The sequence below is a fragment of the Haemaphysalis longicornis genome, unplaced genomic scaffold (assembly GCF_048455015.1).
Source record: "Haemaphysalis longicornis isolate Haplotype H1 unplaced genomic scaffold, Haemaphysalis longicornis Haplotype H1 scaffold_1, whole genome shotgun sequence".
Lineage (NCBI taxonomy): Eukaryota > Metazoa > Arthropoda > Arachnida > Ixodida > Ixodidae > Haemaphysalis > Haemaphysalis longicornis.
Window position 1 is genome coordinate 226,696,991 of NW_027526203.1, and position 22,769 is coordinate 226,719,759.

At 47.2% G+C, this 22,769-nt stretch overlaps 1 protein-coding gene across 1 annotated transcript in view; it reads left to right on the plus strand.

Annotated features, from left to right (window-relative positions):
• The window catches only part of LOC144158035 (uncharacterized), a 210,887-nt gene that overhangs the window by 117,001 nt on the left and 71,117 nt on the right, over positions 1 to 22,769 (plus strand). The window contains exons 9-10 of the mRNA XM_077688715.1: positions 16,159 to 16,289; positions 16,796 to 16,922. Of these exons, the coding sequence (XP_077544841.1) occupies positions 16,159 to 16,289; positions 16,796 to 16,922 (258 nt within the window). The remainder of the gene's footprint in view (positions 1 to 16,158; positions 16,290 to 16,795; positions 16,923 to 22,769) is intronic.

Below are 22,769 nucleotides of genomic sequence, written 5' to 3' on the forward strand. Positions count from 1 at the left end.
CTCCGACCCCCGGTTGAGTGAGAGCCAAGGTGATGGCTGCCTCTTCTGCTGCCGTCATTTTTTTGGGTCCTAAGCGAGGTACACGCAAGGAGGTTGGTTCTGGAGGTAGCCACGATGATGGCGTGTTGCTGCCCTCGATGTTTGGAGAAATCTGTGTAGATAACTGCATGAGCCCCACCGAGGGTGGTGTTTAGCGCTTGCGCCCGTGCTTTTCGTTGACCCTCGTCATGTGAGGGGTTCATATTTCTAAGCAAAGGGAGCATGTTTAGTTTTAGTCGCCAATAGTCTCGGAGTACGTCAAACGGAGTGACATTCTGGGCTGCCCAGCCAATCTGGGGAAGCATGCGGTTACCCACCGCAGTTCTGAGTCGGACCTTCTGGTTAGAAAGATGGCCTTCTATCAGCTCTTCCACCATTTTGTGGAGCCCGTGCTAAGCAGCCTCAGTGTGGACGCACTCATGAGAAGACCAATGGCCTGCTCAACCGCCTTTCTAATCATTATATAAAGCATCTCTATGTCTTCCTCGTCGAGAGGAAGATAGGGGTTTGTCGTAAGTAACTCTCGAGAGGACAAAAGCTTCAATTAATCGAAAGGTACCGGATTCTTTTAGGCCTAGCTTCTTGGTGGCAACTCGCCTGACCATGTGTATGATTAGATTAATGCTGTTTTTGAGGCGCTGCAAGGAGACGTCACTCTTGGTGTTGGCCTGGAAATGTAGGCCCAGGATCTTGATGCTGGGGTTTGGAGTGATGGCCTGGTCGTCAAGGAGTATTTGAATGTATTCCTTGATTTGGCGTGAGGGCGGACGACAAGGAGCTGTGATTTTTTACGTGAACACTGGAGGCCACAGGCTTTAGCACATTGGCGTACTAAAAGTGAGATTCCATGGATTGGTGTGACCTTCCTTTAATTTTTGTAACTCTTAGCACATGAGCAAGGTGCGCACAGGGCCGCTAGACGGGCGTGAGTGGTCGTGTGACGCTTTCACGTGGCATTCAGCGAGAAGGCAGGGGGTAAACCCGTAGATGTGCTTGGCCAGTACACCATTTGTCTTCCCGAGTTCGCGTGGGCTCGTAGCTAAATCGGTAAGACAACGTGCTCTCGCTTTGTTAGTCTATTTGTTCCAGGTTCGATTCCCGGCGGTCCCTGTAATTTCTTTTATTTGTTCGCTGGAGTTTTCTGGTGACACCAACGGTCGCGAAAGAACCCTTGGGGGGTAGAGGTAGAAAGCTTTGCTTTAAAAATTTGCCCGCCTCTATTGAGACAGTGCCTGGACATGCGCAGAGGCACACGGAAAGGCGTAGGGTGCGGTGGCAGCAGCTGCCTCGTGCGCCTGCCGTTCCCTTCGATAACACTCCTGACTAAACCGGTTTGATGTCAGCACGCATCACGCCGTACTTCATCCCCCGGCCATTTCCGCTACTGATGCTTTCACCCAGCGGCGCAGTAATCACTGCGATCCTGGGCGTGCTGCGTGCTGGGGAGCTCCCTCAGGCGTTCAATTAGGCATTTAGCGGTGTTCAGTTGCACATCGGATTCACAACTGATAAGACGCGCTCAGTTGTCCTCGGAGATTTTTCTGTGCGTTTCGTAGACTGTGTATAGCATGGTTATAGCCAGTGTTGTACACGTTCCTCTAAAATAGGAACGAAAGTTCGTTCCTCGTTCCTTTCTAATTTTGAAACGAGTTCTCGTTCAAGTTCCTTTATTGCGAAAGGAACGCGTTCCAGTTCCACTTCGAAAATGGGAACGTGTCGTTACATTAACGTTACTACAATTAGGGTTTTAAATTTAAATATAGATCAGGTAATCCTGGGGCGAAATTAAGTGAGAAATTTAAAACTCACATCGAACTACGTATATCATACGAATATTAACACCACCGGCAGCAGATTATCTGGAGATAAAAATAATCAAAAAAAAAATATCCTAGGCGAATTTTTTCAGGGAGCACCGGACAAACTCCAGGTGGCGCTAGGACATTTCGGTGCAGGATGTTTCGGTGTGGAAACTTCGGTGTACGGACATTCCGGTGTACGGACATATCGGTGTACGGGCGTTTCGGTGCTCGGACATTTCGGTGTACGGACATTTCGGTGCGCAAACTTTTCGGCGACCAAATTATCCGGTGCTTGCCTGTTTGCGACAGCCGTTTTATTTTTATTTCAGCTTAACGTGGGTTACGGACAACAATCTGGAGCAATGAATTTATTTACTGATTGATGCCATGTTTGAGTTTTGCCAGGTATTTTTAGAAATTCTACATTTAAAAATTTTTTAATACCTATTTTTGAGGACACCTGCTATGCAGCCGATTGAATTCTTTAGCACACGTTTGTCTTTTTTCCTTTTACGATTAGTTGTTAATTTATATTCGCTCTTTTTTAGCTAAGGCTGGTGTTTACGATGGTCCGATGCCTTTTTTGTATTTTTTAAAAATTACACCCCCTTAAAATTACAAAAATTACATGCACACTCTCAATATCCAAAACGTAAATATTAGCTAGCCCCCCGGAATGCAGAAAACCTTATGAAGGTTATTACGTAGGCTGGGCTGCCTTGCTAAAATGAATATGCGAACACTGGTCTAGGATATTGTCGTGGAGGAAGAACGGGCCTTTTTGAAAACAGCCGCAGCTTGTAATGTCCTCAATATTGATTAAGGGCGTACGGGTTGTACAAATTCCACCCATACAAGGGCGTACAAATTCCACCCATCCTGTTCGGGAAAACCAACCTTCATTTTATGTTTACATGCCTACATTCACCACATTTTAATTCTATGTCTTAGCCCCCCCCCCCCCCTCCTGCCTGCACGCTCGAATCTCGACCAGATTTCTTTTTCAGTCATATTATTTTCGGTTTCCCCTGAAAATCTTACAGGCTTGGCGGAGTTCGCGGCCTCCGAAGCCTCACCGCAGTGATACAGGAAAAAGCTTTACATTCCCCAGGAGCTCACGAAACCTCTATAATGTGCAACAAAAAGCCACCCAAAAAGCCGCTGAGAACACAATGGCCACTATAGTTTGCTGGCTACGCCCTTCCGCGCGTCGCGGTCATACCGATGGCGGCGCCCCCATTCGAGGAATCGCTCTGTCTTCGCCTTCAGTTTCCCCATTTGGAATCAACTCTTAAGTCGCGCATATCATGGACACCCCAGGCATACATTGCTTTCCCCCATTATATGGAGCAAAAAAATTGAATATGGTAGTGTGACGAGAGCGGCAACAGTCGTGTTCAAGTTTTCGAAGTCCAGTTGACGCAATGGTGAACCACAAGTGACACCCCTCTCTCTCTACCAAGGGGGCTTGTAGCCGGCGGGGCTCAGCCTTCCCCTCCCCGAAGTAACACCACCGTAAGTGCGATCGTTGGTTAGTTAGTTTTAAGTAGAACTGACACCGAATGCAACGAATACGACATTGATGGAGAAAATAATTAAAACGGAATGCACACGCGCTTAATCTACCTCGTTTTTCTGTTGCTTTTCTTTGCGCGGATGTTTTGCTGTGTATGTGTGTGGAAGGGTGGGAAAGGGGGGGGGGGCTAAAAGCTGCAGCGTCTTGCACTGTTGGGTGAAGTGAAAGCAAAGCGCTTCGGTAACACTTAAAGTAGTAGGGTTTTTCACATGAATGTTAAAAAAAAGGTTGAACGCATGCAAATTAACAACGTTAATTTTTACCATCTACTACAGAAATTAGGTTTTACGTGGCAATGCTCCGCGAGGGTTTAGAGTTAGTTCCACGCACGGTGGCGCAAGCACTAGTCTCGAACGTAAAATTATATCGTCACGAAATTACAATATTAAAGCTTTTAGCTTTAATATTGTAATTTCTTGACTTGATATGAATGCCTGGGACATCCGTGCCTGGGACATCCGTGACTGGGACATCCGTGACTCGGACATCCAACTGGGAATGCCTGGGACATTCCCAGGACTGGGACTCAAAATGTCTGGGCCAAGGCGTCGGACACCAAAATGTCCGTGCACATAAATGTCCGCACCGAAACGTCCTGCACCTAAAGGTCCGACACCAAAATCTCCGGATCCCGTATTAGACAATCTTTCCCCGCCAGGGACCAATTCTATCGGCCAGACGCGCGTCCTGGCCTCCCCAGGCAAACGATGAAAGGTGAAAAGCATTCTCGCGGCTACGCTATTCACCCGTCGAACGCCGCGTAAGTTCAACCAGCAGGAAAGCAAGCACAAGCTGGGGCCTGCTGCGTGGTTATTCTTCTGCCTTTGATCTTCGAAGAAGCAGTTATGGCTGAAGGGCGGGCAAATTGACCAGCTTATAGGAAGAGAAACGCAGTAGCGACTTGTGGATTTTTGTACTCGAGCCTTGGCATCAAAAACAGCCAAATCCTAGCGATGTAACGGCAGGAACGCCGTTTCTGCCGTTCCTTCAAAAACGCAACGAGTTACCGTTACAGTTCCACCAACCCTTAATACAACGGTGGCGTTCCTCCGTTCCTCCAAAAAGGAACTAGTTCCAGGGACGCCGTTCCTTGTAACGCCGTTCCGTACAACACTCTAGAAGGGGCGGCAATAAGTACGTACAAAAAAAAAAATCAGACGTACTGTTTCCGTGTTGTGGAGTCCAAGTGTCTTATTTGTATAAATGCACTAAAAAAACATCCTACGATTCAGCAGGATTTTCCAGAATGCGCAGAAGAGAGAGAGAGAAAGGAAACGTTTACCAAACTTTTATAACATCCAAATCGTAGATCATGTCTGTAGCCTTTTTTTGATCGGCGTAACTCTATCCGCTAGGATCTGTTAGAAAACATGTTGCAAATAAATGTTATTGTAACTCATAGGTTTGTTTTTCTTTTTTGAAAAAGACGAGGCTGTACAAACTGAAGAGAGTGTTCCATATAAGTTTTTCGTTCTTTCTATCCGAAAGCGCTTAGAAAAACAGTGACCACGATATATCCTTTCAAATCCGCTTTGGAGACACTTCCACTAACGGGGATGTATATTCGAGACGAGAACTGTACGAAACGAGGCAGGGCTTCTAAGAATTCAATTACTTCTATAACTTTTCTGATGAGCTGTAATGTCGCACATAGCCAGATATATGTTGCATTGCGTCAAACTTAGTACAGCCCACTAGCAGTATATTCCTACGAAAGCTCTCTTACAACACTGTGCAACTTGCATCTGCCGCTCCCAACGTCTTTTGACGACCCTTATTGGTTCCAGAGCGGTGGAAGTAGTCAATGAAAAATAGCACGGTTTTTGTTTTTGGTTTTTCCAGTACATGCTGTTTGCGTTATAGTACTTGAACTGGACAACGTAAATTTAAATTTCAAGTGAATGTAACAGAAACGTATACGTACTGCTTATGCATAACAAAACTCACTGAAACTCATTAGGTTGCAAGCACAACCTAAATAGAAGGCACAGAAAACTCTTTTCTTTTTTAAATGAATCTTAACAACTGTATAAAAAGTCGCAAGGAAGACATCACAACAAGTAATCATGAGTATTGGGGGGTGCTTTAATTAAGCCAACAACTCTTGGCTTGCGTCGATGACGCTAACGTGTATTTGAGAGCTACGTACCTCCGAAAAATTCTCTTGGCCATTAGTGACTTAACGCTTGAGGTCTGAGTGCCACCACTAGAATAGCACAGAAATATTACAAGTGATAGCGAGTCCAGTGTGCCGTGCTGGTGAGGTGGCTGTGGTTTAACTAAGAAGGCACCGGGTTTGATTTGCTTGAAAGCCTTGCGTGATGAGTCGTCATGACGAAGCGAAGCCGTAATTGGTTCCTACAACTACTCACAACCGTACATGTCGAAAAATTATGGCCTTTAGAGCCAAGTTTTGGTCAAGAAAAATTGACGAAGACATGAAGCAGGTGCTCCGTCTTAACTTCTTATGCCTTATGAGACAATGTTGCAGCCCTCGTCTTGTTAAACGAATCAAGGGGCATTATTAAACTCTAGCGACACTAGAAACGAATGAACTAATGAATAATTCTTAGTAGGAAGCAAGGGATTTAGCTCTTTCAGTCTCGACTGCAAGCAGTCCGACGTGGCTTGCAACCAGTAATAGTGTTTGTTCAGTTGTACCTCTCAGTGTAGGTGAGCGCTGTTTGTGGAAGCTGTGAATACAAAATTGACGCTCCCCCCCCCCTAAAGAAGGGAATGGGTGCAAAGTGGCACTGCTAACTGGCTTCGACGTGGTGGTTTAACGGTTCTTAGTCTGCTCCAATGAAGGCGTGGAGGCAATGCATGGGGGAGGGGGGGGGAAGGTGGCATTATAGGCCTGTGCAGGCGGGACAGTGTGCCGCGAAATGGAGCCCAAGTGATGCCAAGCAATCTAAGAACAGACAGGCCGCGTCTCGTTTGGTCCAGTAAACAAGAAGGATGAGGTGTCGTCTAATGTTTACAGTATGGTGACTGGTATTTCTTACGAATTTTCGGTCATCCCGAATTAAAGCCGACACGCGCTCGCTTTTAAAAATCACAGCGCTAAGGTCAGAAGGCGGTCATAGGGTTCGTGTGGAGGCGTAATGCTACGTATATTGGGAAACAGTGCTATAGTGCTGTGGTAGGACTTTGTTAGGAATTATGACGAGTTTTGTGAGGTTGCACAAAAGATCAACGCTATCTTTTTGCTTCTTCATCCGAGCTCGCTCCCAGAGAGCGACCAGACTGATTCACCTTGGGCTATTTGGGGAGCTCCTCGATTATCAGTGCCGGTTCGTCCGAGGACTACCCCGGGCACGATCTGGCGCTTGAGCTTTCCATGCATTCCAAAGGGACCTCCGGTCCGAAGTTAGTCCTCGAACCACCCGCAGAACCTCCAGGTCTGGTAAATCGAGGAGGCCCATCAGTAGTGAAACAATGTTGTTTTGAAACAAAAGGGCACCTAGATACGAAAAGGTGACCACTTTTGACCCGGCGCATACTTCCGAGCCTACATATTTAGTCAACGTGACTGTATGCTGAATGTTCTACATTTTCGAAGCGTATGTTTATACCGATATGACTTCCCAGAAATTCCGCAGTGGTGCGTTAAGCACACCGTAATGCGGATACGCCTCGCGTGCGGCACAGGGAAGTGACCAATAATGTGGTATGGCACCGACGCTTCATGCTCTAAGCTCTGGGCGTGAAAAACGTCTCCTAACGATTCACCGTGTCGGGTGCGACGGAAAGGACCAGAGCAAGCGAGAGCTCCACGTGGGAAAAAAGCAACACCTTAGTTTTTTTTAAATATTGACCAGTGCAAGGACTGCAACAGCCGAATGGTGACCTGTACAGAGTGGGAACTGCTCTTTAAGGAATTGTTAGTGCCTGCCAGCGTCATTAGTTAGGTAAGGTAGCCAGGAGGTGGTGTCGGTGGTTACTCAAGGAACGAATTCCACAATACACTCAAAGAAGGGAAGAAAGATAATGGAACAAAGAAAGCTTCTGCAGAAAACCTCATTGGCGTTCAGACTGAACTCAAGAGCTCCACGGGAAGCTTCTGAGTTCTTTTTTTTTGCCGACATGCAGGGAGACGTTAAGAAAGTGATGCGTCCTCCGAGAAGTTGCATCTTCTCGCAGTACCACTGACCGGAGGCCACCTAGCTGTCCCACAACCTGATACATAAGACTATTAATTGTTTCCCCTGTAAGTGACTTTGTGCAGGCGAGTTTCTCCATGAGTTTCATGGAGAAAGTCGGCTGTGGCATCGGACCTTTGTGGCTAGCACAAAAATTCTCTGGTTAACCATATACCAACGCACAAGCTGCGCTTTATGCCACCTTACTAAGTTTTCGAAAATAGCTGGCGATTCTTACAGAATTTCAAGACAATCGAAACAAAAGCCTACCGGTAATTTCCGATGTTCGATGTTCAGTATTTTGGGACATCACATCACCTTTCTGACTAGTTTTTGAAGGACTTTGAGCTTTCACGAAAGAGACCTTGCAGAGATAGTAAAATCTTCCTTGATTGAAATGTCACGTAATAGGGACGCTCGGCAAGGATCTAGATAGACGCCTTCAGGCATAATACTGTTATGACTGAAGGCACTTTTACCCAAAAAGTGGCGCAGACTCCTACGTAGTTCCCTTCATAAGTTGAAATCCAGCGTGGAATCTTGTGTGTAAAAAATACCTGCCAAGAAATAGCAACATGTTGCAGTAACCAACCCGGTGATAGCGGTTCGCTGACGTCCGGTCCCATTGCCAACCCTAATCGATAGCTTGAGTACGGCCGCTCGATGATCATCGAGCGGCCGTGGATTGAGAGACCCGTTCTGTTACTGTCTGGATATGCGCCGGGTTGGCCTTTGCAAACGGGTTTTTGGGGCTCATGAGAATCGTTTGCAATGACCGGTTGCCTTACCTTTCGGAAATCCTTTACGAATCACGTTGATGACGTTTCGGCTTGCCCCGTGGAAACCCTATGTAGGTCCGCCTCGCTGTGCGTGTGTGGAGCACGTTTATACATTTAAAGGAGCCATGAAGAGAAAACAAAAGTTTGTTTTATTCGAAAGATTAGGTGTTTCATAGTACCCTAAGCGCTTTCCCGGAAGCAAATGATGCTTTATTCACTGAGAAATAAGGCAATTTAAGCCAAAATTTTAAATCTCCCGCTATATTGCACATTTCGTGACGTGAACAATGGCGTCATACGAGCCGGTCCATGAAACAGATACTTAGTATGTCGACTCCATATAGCACCCACACGCGGGAATCAAACAGGAACCGGAACTCGTGCCGAAACCGAGACGGCGGCCATTTTAAAAATACTAGTAAAACCTAGTGCACCCGCAGCCCCAGTCATGGAATCGCCTGATCCGGAGAACAAAACTCTCGCCGAGAAGCTCGGGCTTGCATTTAACAACCTCACACCACTTCAACGCTCATTGCTTCTAAGTGCAAGAGCGGCAGGAGTTGTGGGATACGCGGATGGACCGGAAAGCGACCATTCCGCGATAGCCACAACAGACGAACGCCCAGCCGTCGGCACCGCTGCCTCGTCAGCACCGTCGCGACGGACGAATACAGACTGGTACGTATGTGCCGTATTTTTATTACGGTTAATAATAGTTCAATTTCAGTAGCAGTATCGCTTATGCCAGTTGGCCGGTGTCGTGTATGGAACGAGGTCTCTGCTCCGACCAGAAAGACACGAGCGTCAATGAGCGGTGTGTACGGCATTTTTTTCCGCCAAGGGCAGAGCGCTTTGACGGCGATTTGACGAAGTCGGCGACGAGCGCCAGCATGTCCCAGGAGTGAGCTAACGTAAGGGTCCCTGCCGTAATCACTTCCTCGGAAATGAAGCGAGCACACTCGTACTTCCTTTAGCTCTCTTTCTGCTCCGTTTGCAAAGTTCACAAAACATAGCCACTTGCTTCGCGAGGTTCGTCGTTGGGCAGCACATGAAAGGAGATCTCCTCACTGGCGGTGATGTCGCACTCCCTCGACGATTTGCCCATACTACAATGGGCATTTCAAAACGCAGCAACGAAATTTCAGTGTAAAGTACTCGAACAAACTGAAGTTTTCAGTGGTTGTAAACTGGAAACGAGCTCCTAACAACAGCAGCAAGCCAACACCATTCCGAAACTTCTGCGACGACTGTCACTATCTCGTCGCTGCTTGCTGTTCCTTACTCTCCTCGTTTCTATTTTTACCTTTGCTGGCTGGCGATATGACGGCCAACCAATGGTGAAGGGATTACGATACCAAGCAAGGTCGTGGCTGTGCGTGCTGGTACGGTTCGTTGGCCCCAAAGAGCCGCGAACCCGAAAATTCGTCTGCGCGACGGTGGCGACGGCGAGTAGTAAAGTTCGGCTGGCGGTAGTTTCGTACGCATTGGCATACACGCTTGCGTTTTTATTCGGAACTTCAACCGTTTACTCCACCGTTCGTAGTGTCATAAAAGGAATGTGCAATATGTTTAATGGGCATATAGCTGACTATGCAAACTGGTAAGCCCTGCCTAACTTGCGTTTGCTTTTGCCGGCCTCCGCCAATCGCAGAGCATTCTCGTGTGACATCATAGGTTCTGTTGCGGGAAATGAGCTGGTGGGTCGCATGGTCATTCCCTTTTTTCCTAATTATGTAGCCTATTTGAGCGAAGTTTGTGTTAAAAGTGGTGTCAGTATGGTTCTAACGAGGCAATCTTTCGAATGAACCAAACTTGTGTTTTCTCTTCATGGCTCCTTTAAGCATCGACGGATGTGCGGACAACAGTCTCTTTCATTGAGAATTGCAGCAAAAGTACTCAAGGCAAGATCTGCCGAGCGCAGGACACCGCAAGCAAAATAAAAATAAAGGCGGGTCAGTTGTAACAGATACTTTCACAAGGATAAGCTGCGTCTAGGGAAGCATCAGTATCATTTACAGGGTCCAGTGCTAGGCATCACCGATTCGACAGTCCTGGATATTGCGCGCACAGTCCGAGAGACGCCTTCGGACTGAAGGTCCCATAGGAATACATGGCAAAATCGAGCTGCCGATTGTGGCCCAGGCAGCCCGCGAAAGCTCCGGGACTGTTAATTGAGCTTTCGGCGGCGTGTGCGTCATATACCGGAGATGCACACACGCTGCTCACGCAATGCCGAGGGAAAAGAATCGTTCATAATATATTGACAGTTAAATCTGCAATATCCCGTCGGTCTTCTAATTTCATGGGAAGAGCCCGCTATGCCGGAAAAAGGTGCGTATTTGCTGAACAAAAATTCTGTGGTTTTGTAATCTAACGCCTGTATTACTTGACCTTTCGTTGCGTTTAGGGCAATATTTGATCACATTTAAGTGATTTCCCCTTTATCACAAAATAAAGGCTTGTTCTTAAGTAATATTACAAAACGTAGCCTTTCCCCTGGTGCAGTAAGAAACGCCTGGAAATGCTACGTTTCCTGCAAAATCTTCTGATCAGACCTTTTATTTAAGGTCTCCAAGCGTAGAGATGATGATGATGATGATAATTGCTATTGGTTTTCCCTTTGTAGCGGGGTGATGACGTGTCATCTTACCAAAAATAATTAATATATCTATATTTAATACTCTTTGTTTAATAGTAGCGCTGCTTAGGGAAGGCACAAAAAACTTGATGATGATAATTCATGATTGTAATTGGTTTCCCCTTTGTAGCGGGGTGATGACATGTCATCTTACCAAAAAGGACTAATATACCCATGTTTTACACTCTTGGTTTAATACAAGCTCTGCTTAGGGCAGGCACAAAATACTTTTTTTTTCTTGTTACAGGTGGTAACTGTCCTAGGCAATATTCCCCTCTCTGCTTTTCGTCCACCAGCATTCTAACCTTCTTTTCGTCCCCTCGACAGCCTTGAAGTTAACTTCCTCTCTCATACCCTTAAATCCTAGGGCTTCTGGAAGCCCAATATTCCCTTCATGTAGATTTGCATGGATACCCTCAGATTCTAACACTATGTGCCGCATAGTTTCTGTTTATTTTCCGCAGACCACGCATACCCCATCATTTTGTGAATACTTCCCCACAAAACTCTTAGTTCGAAGGCAACCTGCTCTAGCCTCAAAAAGCAAAGCACTGCCCTGGGAATTATCGTAGAAATTTTCCTGTCTGATGTTCAATTTCTCAGCCCTGTATACCTCTAACGACGTTTTAGCTTCCATTTTTTCCCTCCATTTATTCGTTTCAATCTGCCTTGCCTCTTTTTTGGTTACCTTGGCTGTTTTGGATTCTCCACTGTTCTTTCCGTATTTAATCGTTCGTTAGCCTTCTAGTCTTTCTTAACCACTGCGTGTCCACACTTTTCAAGTATAGGTACCTAAACACCTTAGCTGCCCACCTTCGTTGATCCATTGCTCTCAACCTCATCTCAAAGGATATTTTACTCTGTGCTTCTCTAACTTCAAACGACGCCCAGCTCATATCTCCCTGAACTGCTTCGTTAGTTGTTTTTCCATGCGCGCCTAAGGCCAAACGTCCTACCGTTGTCTGGTTTACTTCAAGGCCCGATAGAATGTCTGATTTTAAGCAGAGTACAGCATTCGCAAACGTGAGACCCGGAACCATTACTCCTCTCCGCATTCCTCTTACTACTTCTTATTTGGTACACCCCCACAGAGCTGTATGCTTCATTATAGCTGCGTTTCGCTTTCCTTTAACCTTAAGTTGCTCCTCGTGAGTTTTATAGTTATGCCCTTTGTTTATCCACGCTCCCAAATGTTTATATTCCTTTACTCTAGGTAATTCGCCTTTGCTGGATAAACACGACGTCCGTGGTAGCGTAATTGAAAACCATTATTCCTGATTCTTCAGCACTGAAATTTAACCCGAGGTCGGTGGCTTCCTGGCCGCTAATATTTATTAGCCGTTGCATATCGGTTTGGTTATCAGCTAAAAGAACAATGTCGTCTGCGTATAACATTCCCGGAATATGCTGTTGTACCACTTCGCCTTGCAGCATATGGGTTAGGCTAAGCCATACTTGACTTTCTTCGAGTTTCTTTTCTAACCCTGCCATGTAAAGCATGAACAGTATTGGGCTCAAAGGGCATCCCTGTTTCAGTTCCCGATGGATGTTGACCTGCTGGGCGCATTTCTGTCCTTCCCATGTAAGGCGTACTCTATTGTCTTTATAGATCGCCATAAGAAACTGTATTAACTCGTCATCTAATCCCTGGAGTTTCAGCATTCCCCACAGCCATTCTCTGTTTACGTTGTCATATGCCCCTTTAACGTCCAAGAACGGAATCCATAATGGCCTATTCTGTGCTTTCGCAATTTCAATGCATTGCGTTATCACGAACAAATTGTCATCGAGTCGCCTGTCTTGTCTAAATTCATTCTGCAGTTCCCCAAGTATTTCATTTTCTTCCATCCATGCTTGAATTTCTCATTTTATCGCCTGCATTACGAATCTATACACCACTGACGTTACTGCGAGTGGCCTGTATGAATCAATACTGGCTTTGTCTTCTCTGCCTTTATATATTAAATTCATCCTACTTTCTAGCCAGTCCTCTGGAATTTGTTTGGTTTCTATCACCTTATCTATTGCCCTCATAAACGATTTCTTAATTTTAGGTCCAAGTAGGTTTATCAGTTGCATTGGTATTCCGTCCGGGCCCACTGCTGTCTGGGGGGAAACCTTTTGTTCTGCTTTTTTCTAATCAAGGTTGCTCAAACTTATTTCCCTTTCTGCAGTCTTCTGTGGCGCTGACGTTATCGGTGCAGGTTTCCCTACCACTATTGCCCTTAACTTCTCACTACTCACTCGATGAATATGCTCCAACGTGGGCTCTCCTTCTAAATATTTCCCCTCCTCATCAATCAGGAATTTTTGATGGTTATCGTTTTTTGAGCTTAGTAATTTTACATTGCTCCAAAACTTCTTGGATGCGCTTTTGTCCGTCTTCCGTATTTCTGCCATCAATTGTTCGCTTTTATGCTTGATCTTTGCTTGCACCATTTTCGGCACTTCTAGTTTTCTCCCACGGTAATATCCCATTTCTCCTTCACTACCACCGGTTCCATACCAGTTCTTTTTGCTTCTTTATGTCCTATCGACGCCTTTCTTCGCTGGTCAATAGCCTCTTTTATTTCCTTATTCCACCAGCTTCTCGGCTTTATCTTCCCTTTCCATCGGTTTCGTTGCTTTGCTTCATTCATCTTACCCTTTATGAACGCAATCATTTTGTCGTAATCCCAATTTTTGTCTGGGTATTTATTGATTTCATCTTCCAATCTATCAGCGATAATCTTTAAGTCCTCATTGTTCAAATTAGTTCCTCCAATTGTACCTAATTTTAAATTTGTCCGGGTTGCGCCTCCAAAGTGCAAGCTCAGCCCCTGACCTCTACGGTCGAACTCATATGGACCCCGGCGCACACTGGTCTGGGAGGGAACGAGGCGGCCCACAATGTGACACGAGGGCTTACTATCCGTGCCGGGGCTAGCATCACCCCCTACCATGGTGCCCGATCCGCGAGGGGCCGACTGATTACCTATCACGACATCGTCGTGCATTACCGCCTCACCCGCCGCCATTATCCCCCGCTCATCCAGGGCTCACCAACTATCAGGAACGCCTGTGGCGACTCCTGCAAACTAATACCCTCTTTTGCCGGGCAGTACTCCATCGAATGTACCCCGATCAGTATCCCTCACCGAATTGCCTCCTTTGTGGCGCCACCGCCACACTTGTCCACTCTATGTGGGCATGCCCCCAAGACCCCTTATCGTATTTAAATAGTGATGAGCAGTGGGAGCGTGCGCTGGGCAGCTCGGACCTGAACTTGCAAACACACCTGGTCACAAGAGCTGCCACCGTCGCCGCCTGGCTTCAACCGGCGGCCACCACGTACCGCTGACCACAGGACTCAATAAAAGTGTTTCTCTCTCTCTCTATCCTCATTTCCCGCAACCTTCGTGTAGTGTCTCGGATACTAAACTGTAGTCTATGCTATTTGGCACAAAATACTTTTTTTTCCCTGTTACAGGTGGTAGCTGTCCTAGGCAATATTCCCCTCTATGCTTTTCGTCCACCAGCATTCTAAGCTTCTTTTCGTCGTCTCGACAGCCTTGAAGTTTACTTCCTCTGTGCTACCCTTAAATCCTAGGGCTTCTGGAAGCCGAATATTTCCCTCATGTAGATTTAGATGGATACCCTCACAGTCTAACACTATGTGCCGCATAGTTTCTGTTTCTTTTCCGCAGACCCCGCATACCCCATCAATTTGTGAATACGTCCCCACAAAGCTCTTAGTTCGCAAGCAACCTGCTATAGCTTCAAAAAGCAAAGCACTGCCCTGGGAATTATCGTAGACATTTTCCTTTCTGATGTCCATTTTCTCAGCCCTGTACATTTCTAACGACGTTTTAGCGTCCATTTTTTCCCTCCATTTATTCGTTTCTATCTGCCTTGCCTCTTTTTTGGTTACCTTGGCTGTTTTTGGTTTCTAATACTGTTTTTTCCGTATTTCATCGTTAGCCTTCTAGTCTTCCTTAGCCACTGCGTGTCCAAGCTTGTCAAGTATAGGTACCTAAAAACCTTAGCTGCCAACCTTCGTTGATCCATTGCTCTCAACCTCCTCTCAAAACATATTTTACTCGGCGCTTTTCGAAATTTGAATGACGCCGTGCCCATATCTCCCTCCACTGCTTCGTTAGTTGCTTTTCCATACGCGCTTAAGGCCAAACGTCCTGCCGTTCTCTGGTTCACTTCAAGGCCTTATAGAACGTCTGATTTTAAGCAGAGTACAGTATTCGCAAATGTGATACCCAGAACCATTACTCCTTGATGAGAAGAGTATTTCTCAAAGGTACCTTGCAACACTCTTCGTGCACTGCAAGTATACCTGCGCGACGTTTAGATTAGGCTTCCAGGAACACCCGAGCCAAATATTACACGTGCACGTGGAGCGGTAAGCGCGCAAATCGCCGTGAAAGACGCGGAAAAGCCAACCGCTCTCTCTTCAATTCTCCTCATTATGCACCCTTGGCATGGCCTCTCCGACGTCAATCGGGCCATGGCTGCCCTGGCTGTCCTATTGGCTGTCGCTGGTCAACTTCGCGGCTAAATTGTGGCATTTCCTGTGACGATCAGCCGTCGTCGGCGTTGTGTATGAACCTCTTCTATGTCTGAACCTGTCCGCATGCTTTTGGTGTTTCTTTTGTTTTGAGTGCGAGCGGAGTTTGAGTGACGAACTAAATATTCCACTTTCAACGAGCCCATGCGACAACAAACGTTTATTGCCTCAAAAACGCCCCACCAGCCTGAGCGCTTGCTTGCGAGCAGGCCACCATGCCTGCTTTTTTGTGGCACCAGACCGGAAATAGACCCGTCCACGTGGCGGGGAAAAGGACGAAAGTCCCCGGCCTGTGACATATCGAAGGCCGCCGAACAGAACGCCACGCGCCGCCCCCCTCTCCGGGAGAGAGCGCGCAGCTTTCGTCGCGTTGTCCGCGGTTGAGTTGAGAGGGAACATTTATGCGCGATTTTTCATCGCGCGTAGTTTCGGTGATAGTGAACGGATGTTTATAATTCTTGTGGGAGGAGATTGCTGGGGCAATAAATAGACTTTACTCCAAAATACATTCCGAGTAGTCGATGGTAAGTGTTGCAGGGTCCCTTTAAGTGCTACTGAAGTTACGGGTCCGAAGAGAGGCCGCCAACCCGGAGGACTAATAAGGCGCTGATTGGACGTACGCAGCGGTGAGTGCCACTTCAAACGCCCGGAAGAGGAAACTGCTCAAACTGGAGAAAATGGTGGATGTAGAAGCCTCGACCCAGCCGCCTCTGTACACCTTCTCCTCTCCCGGCTTCAAGAAGATGATCAGTCACGTGAGCCCCTTATATTTACAATCGCTGGATTGCATTCCATATAGTAAAACTACTGCCACTACACTGTAACGGTTTCCAGCATGAATACAACGGAACTTTTGGGACAGTAGTGCCCTACTTGCCCCAACAGACCCCTCCCAAAGCCTGAGAATTTGGATTTCCCACACAGAGAAAATTCGGTGGCAAAGGATGAATTAAATTCGGATAGCACAGCCTACCAACTGTTGATAGCCCGTGAGAGAAACTGTAAGAGCAACCATCGTGGATGATGCTTTAAATACGCTGATGATGATTTCAAAACCACATTCCTTCAGTCTTTTTTTCTTCAGAACACACTTGAAGACACACGCGTTCCTTCAATGTCTTTTTGAGGGCGAAAGTTGGTTCTGCAGTGGTGCCCTGGTTGCCATGGTAACGGGTGATCCCTGCCCTGGAATGTTGTCATGTTATGGGCTAAGCTTGTCGGAGAATCTTGCAGCTTTAGCGAGGGTTGTCTCGTATTTCAGGTCAAGAAAAGTGGTAGTGCGGTGTGCCCGAATGAGTCCTTCTTCAACACAAACAGCATGGAGTCGGATGGCCTAGATTACGGAAGCCCGCCGGACGTGGACATGAATGTTGGCGTAACCTGCGGCAGTGCAAGTAAGATTAATGGTCTAGGAGGGCCGTGTAACTGCTGTTTAAACAATGTCTTTATTACTGCCGATGCTGTTTTATGATTTGAAATGTTTCCTTAACGCAGTACAGGTTTTCGACATGGAACAGGTGATTTAGGAACACTGGATGCACTTGTAGTTGTACTGTACACGTACCTCAAAGAATATTGTTTGTTTCAGTGACAAATTGAGGACTCGTACATTATAAACAATCCAAAATAAAAATGAGGAAAATTTACAACTATTGTGAGGAAACATACGTATCAAAGAGGCTCGTAGGTTGCAGTTTAAATCAAGGGTTGTAAATAATAGAATGCATTCCTTTGGAGACGACAGCATCTCAGTAAAAATGCTCCAATTCACCAAGCAGCGCTCTCTCAGTAACATGGAAGCTACTACGGTGATGGCAAGTTACTGCGATACAGCTGGAGCGCTTGGGTTGATGGAACATGTACATGATTTCACGTGACGTCACCACAGCCATTTCTGGAGTACTGCGCAGTGCTGCTCGAGAGAACAGTGCAGATAAGTTCACAGCCTGCCACCGTGCAAGCAGTGCTCTAACATGAGATCTACAGTGACGTCATTGCAAGCTAGGTTCAGAGAACGATTACCTGGATTAATTTAGCAACAAAAGCTCTCCCCACAAAATTCGGTTTTGTAAAGCACAGAAACAATGAGCAAAAAAAAATTTGCGCAGCTCGCACTAGTGGTGCGAAAAAACAGCGGAGCTGCGGGTCTGCCTAGCTTCTTCCGGTTTTGCCATGATTTGCTAGGTTTTGCTTGATTGGCTATTAGGGGCGAAGCGCCTTAGAGGCTAAGGCTGTTGGCGTCTCCTGTCGTCGTCGTCGTCGTCGTAATCGTCGTTCGTCTGATGTGGTAATGGTCACGGAGTAAGATAAAGAGGAGTGCCGCCTTCGATCTCTCAGACTGACCCTTAATGTCCCTCACTCGCGGGGCACAGTGTAGATGGCGCGGCGAACTGGCGCTGGTTAGCGCTGTTAATTGCGTTTCCCGTGCGCCGGAGCCCGCTCAGCCAGGCGGGCGCGACGGCGGGACCCATTCCGCCAGCTTTGTCGTACGCTTCAGCGGCGCTTGTTTTAGGCCTGCTTTGGGTAGCTTCGCGTGCTTTGCGCGCTTCCTTCGCGCGGGTTGATGAGCATGTCCGACCGCACGTGCCTCCTGGGTAACCACCACCTCACGGAATGAAGTTGTCGTACGGTAAAGATACCGCAAGGATTTATTTGCAGGGCGGGAAAACTAAATGTACAAACCACATACAGACATCTGGCCACTAGAGAAACGCTACCGTTTCCGCACTGTGTGCCACAAATGGGAGTACGTCCCGTAAATTGGTGAATACAAATTCGGTTGTGTTCTACATTTATCACAAGAGCAGACAGAAGCCAACTAGTTTTAACAACCAGCGATTTTAAAAGGGCCCGCTACTTTTTCGCTTTTGTAAACTATACTTACTGGCTAAAGCTCAGTATGAATGCTAACCATTCAGCTGACATGCCAAAATGTTTCAGTATCTCTGCTAGTGTCGCGCGGGGGTTTCGCGCCGAGCTGCTTTTACTCTCTTTTTGGAACTGCATAAGACAGTGCGCATTGCATTATGCGTACTGCACACCACACTACTGTATAGTGCACTGCGCTCCTGAGAACTGCACCCAAAGTGTCGAAGGCAACTTGCTCCTTGCTGTAGAACGCACGTAAAACTCGGAGTGCTGTTTGAACAATGATGACTGGCGCTAGATGCTCCAGAAGGCAGCAATACGTTTCAAATCACCTGAACTATTTGAATTGAATGAACAGCTGCTCATTTCATAAGTTCAGACTAGTTGAGAGTATTTCCGTAACAACCACAGCTGGGAATACTGGGGGACGCTTCGAGAAATACTTCCGTATCACGGCTGGCTCCACAGCACTTGCCTCCCCCCCCCCCCCCCCTCCCTTTCCAACATGTGAACATTTGCGACCCCTTAACACGCTGTCCAACTGTTAATTACGACACGGAGATACGACATGCAGGTGGCAGACGTCCGTCGATGCCAACATTAATAAGATAGCGACAGGTGTGGAAGTAAGCACATGCTGCAAATTTAGTTTGATTAAGTTTTTTTTCAATTAAATTTAATTTTAAAAAACGAAGCACTTCTTATGACGGAATATAGGTCGTTATCCGGCTTGGCTCTTTATTCTAGAAAAACTATTTTCATAAACCAGGTCATCAGAACACGTTGCTCAGCAATGCATCCCGCGTTATCCGCTGGCGGCATCGACAAGATCACACCACCGCACAGTGACAGTGAACATCGGGCCCTAGTAACGACACCGGTTAAAACACCCGCCGCGGTGGCTCAGTGGCTAAGGCGTTGCGCTGCTGAGCACGAGGTCGCGGGTTCGATTCCCGGCCGCGGCGGCCGCTTTTCTGATGGAGGCGAAAAGCAAAAAATTACGCCCACCTCCCCTCGCGCGAACCCTGCATTGTGTGATGCAACGCATCTCATTGGGGGTTCCATTGGCGTTTTCCATCGTATTGACTACGCTTATAGCGGGGATTCACACGCGAAGGGGAGGTGGGCGTAATTTTCCATTTTCACCATGCAATGCTCATGCAGTACACGTATGCTCTGGTACGGTGTTTATTGCAGACGAGAATGAGTGCCTTGCAGTCCGTAAAGTGCACAGTTAGGGGCTCGACGACTGCATCAAGCAATCGTCGAGTACTGCGAGAGAGTGCAAGCGTAACGCGGACGACCGTCCACTGAGACCGTCGGAGCCCGGCATGCCGCTTTATATTCACAGCGCCCGAAGGAGAGGAGAGAAGGGAGAGAGTGTGTAATGCACATGCGCAGCGCGCGCAGCGCCGCCCACCGGTGCCTAGCAACGGAGTGACAGCGCGCTGCGCCAACCCGCAGCTGTTTGGGAGAGAGTGTTCGCTATCGGAGAGAGGAAAGGAGGAGAGGTGCAGCTCTGCGGACAACGCCAGACAGACGCAGGAAGGACAGAGGGGCGAGCATGAGATGCGTTGCATCTAAAACGCCCGTGTGTTCGAGATTTCGGCGCACGTTAAGGATCCCCAGGTGGTCAAAATTAGTCCGGAGCCCTCCACTACGGCGCGATCATCGCCTGCGTTGCGTCTGCGCGTTAAACACCACAGTAATCAATCACACCGGTTAAAACAAAGATAGCTTTCGGAATTCTCTGTCGCCTAGTCACGCTGACATCGCCTTTCCATATTCATTGCAAGGCGGTAGCCGTAAGTTTATTGTGTGGAAATGTACTATTGGCGCACGCCTATAGATTGCGGACGGCCTTCGTTAACGTTTTTTGTGCGCAGAAGAAGCATAAATCGTTAAGCACGCGGCAGGATAGCGGGTGAGGTAAAAAAGGGCGATTTTCGCGCTCTATCGCGTTACAGTAAGCCGAATAAAGCTAGAGTGTATGTTGTAGGGTGCGAGTCGACATTGCTCTAGCTCGTTTCTTGTTTGGTTTTTTAGAAATCGTGGCCGAACGATTCCATCTTAGATTTGCTGGGTTAAATCGATATTTTTCAGCTCACCTTAATTATTTTTTACTAAACATTCGTTAATAAAGAATAATCGGTCGTCACATATGTGGCGGTGTGTGATTACCCCAGGGCTCATTGCGGCAGCGCCCCGTGATTTGGACTCCGCGCGCGTCTCGATAGCGCGCGCAGTTTGACATGTTGGAGGGCAGACGTCGCGGCGGAAGGAAACAAGCCGTTGGTGAGAGCGAGCAAAGGGAGAGCAGTGTACAAAGGCACAACTATGGGAGGGTTGCAACTAAAAAAGAGAGCTAAGTGAAAGCGGGGAGGCCGGCTGCGCGGGGCCGGCTGCGCGAAACGCAGCTATAATGAAGCATAGAGCTCTGTGGGGGTATAACAAATATGAAGTAGTACGAGGAATGTGGAAAGGAGTAATGGTTCCGGGTCTCACGTTTGCGAATGCTGTACTCTGCTTAAAATCAGACGTTCTATCAGGCCTTGAAGTAAACCAGAGAACGGTAGGACGTTTGGCCTTAGGCGCGCATGGAAAAACAACTAACGGAGCAGTTCAGGGAGATATGGGCTGGGCGTCGTTTGAAGTTAGAGAAGCTCAGAGTAAAATATGCTTTGAGATGAGGTTGAGGGCAATGGATCAACGAAGGTGGGCAGCTAAGGTATTTAGGTACCTATACTTGAAAAGCGAGGACACGCAGTGGTTAAGAAAGACTAGAAGGCTAACGATGAAATACGGAAAGAACAGTGGGGAATCCAAAACAGCCAAGGTAACCAAAAAAGAGGCAAGGCAGATTGAAACGAATAAATGGAGGGAAAAAATGAAAGCTAAAACGTCGTTAGAGATGTACAGGGCTGAGAAAATGAACATCAGAAAGGAAAATTTCTACGATAATTCCCAGGGCAGTGCCTTGCTTTTTGAGGCTAGAGTAGGTTGGCTGCGAACTAAGAGTTTTGTGGGGAAGTATTCACGAAATGATGTGGTATGTGTGGTCTGCGGAAAAGAAACAGAAACTATGCGGCACATCGTGTTAGATTGTGAGGGTATCCATCCAAATCTACATGAAGGGAATATTGGGCTTTCAGAAGCCCTAGGATTTAAGGGTATCACAGAGGAAGTTAACTTCAAGGCTGTCGAGGGGACGGAAAGAAGATTAGAATGCTTGTGGACGAAAAGCAGAGAAGGGAATATTGCCTAGGACAGTTACCACCTGTAACAGGAAAAAAAAAAGTATTTTGTGCCTAATAAGCTTTTTGTGCCTGCCCTAAGCAGCGCTAGTATTGAACCAAAAGTGTAAAACATAGGTATATTAGTCCTTTTTGGTCAGATGACATGTCATCACCCCGACACAAAGGGGAAACCAATAGAAATCATCATCATCATCGGGTGCATTATCGGCCCGCGCAAATGATTTTTCTTGGGCCACAGTCAGTGCTCCTCTCAATCTTACTGGTCACGGTGCTAAAACACCGGGAAACTCGTTTACGCCTCGCGATAGAACGTAACGGGCGCTAAAAAAAACACTGGTACATTCGTTTACGCCCTGCGCTGGAGCGCTTCGTAACGCGTACTAAAAAAACATTCGGACACTCGTTTACGCCTCGCTCTACAGAGCTTCGTGCTTCAAATACAAGAGACTTTTATAGCAAAGCTGTATACCTGTACCCCCCAACGGTTTCATCTACGTTGGCAAAAACACCAGGGCTATCGGAGAGAGGAAAGGAGGAGAGGCGCAGCTCTGCGGACAACGCCGGACAGACGCAGGAAGGACAGAGGGGCGAGCATGAGATGCGTTGCATCTAAAAACGCCCGTGTGTTCGAGATTTCCACTTATACACTACATGCTTCGCCCCTCCCCAGGTTTCACTTTAGTGAAATGGCCCGGGATTTTTTTGTTTTGTTTTGGCAGATTTAGCGATGCTCTTGCTAGGCTAGGCTAAGTGTTGAGGGGTGAGGCCAAGTTAAGCCGGATTTTACAAGGCCTTTCTGGTCGGGCCTCCCACTCTCACAGCGTGTCACTGGGGGGACGAAGCTGGGTCGACGCTCAGATCCGGTGATTCTCCAGCCTTGCTCCACTAGTGCAAGCTGCGCCTTTTTTCCATTTTTTGTGTTTTCGTAGCCCAAAAAAGACTGTCACCTTTAAAATTGTATAGTAGAGGCGCGGATACGCATGTTACCCTTGTGCTCACACTCGATCAGGTACGAAAGCCGCCTTCACAGTTATAATACCCTACCTGCGGTGGTGCACCCTCTAAGGCGGCGCAGTTTTTTCTTGATATTTTTTCGCTAACGCCACTGCA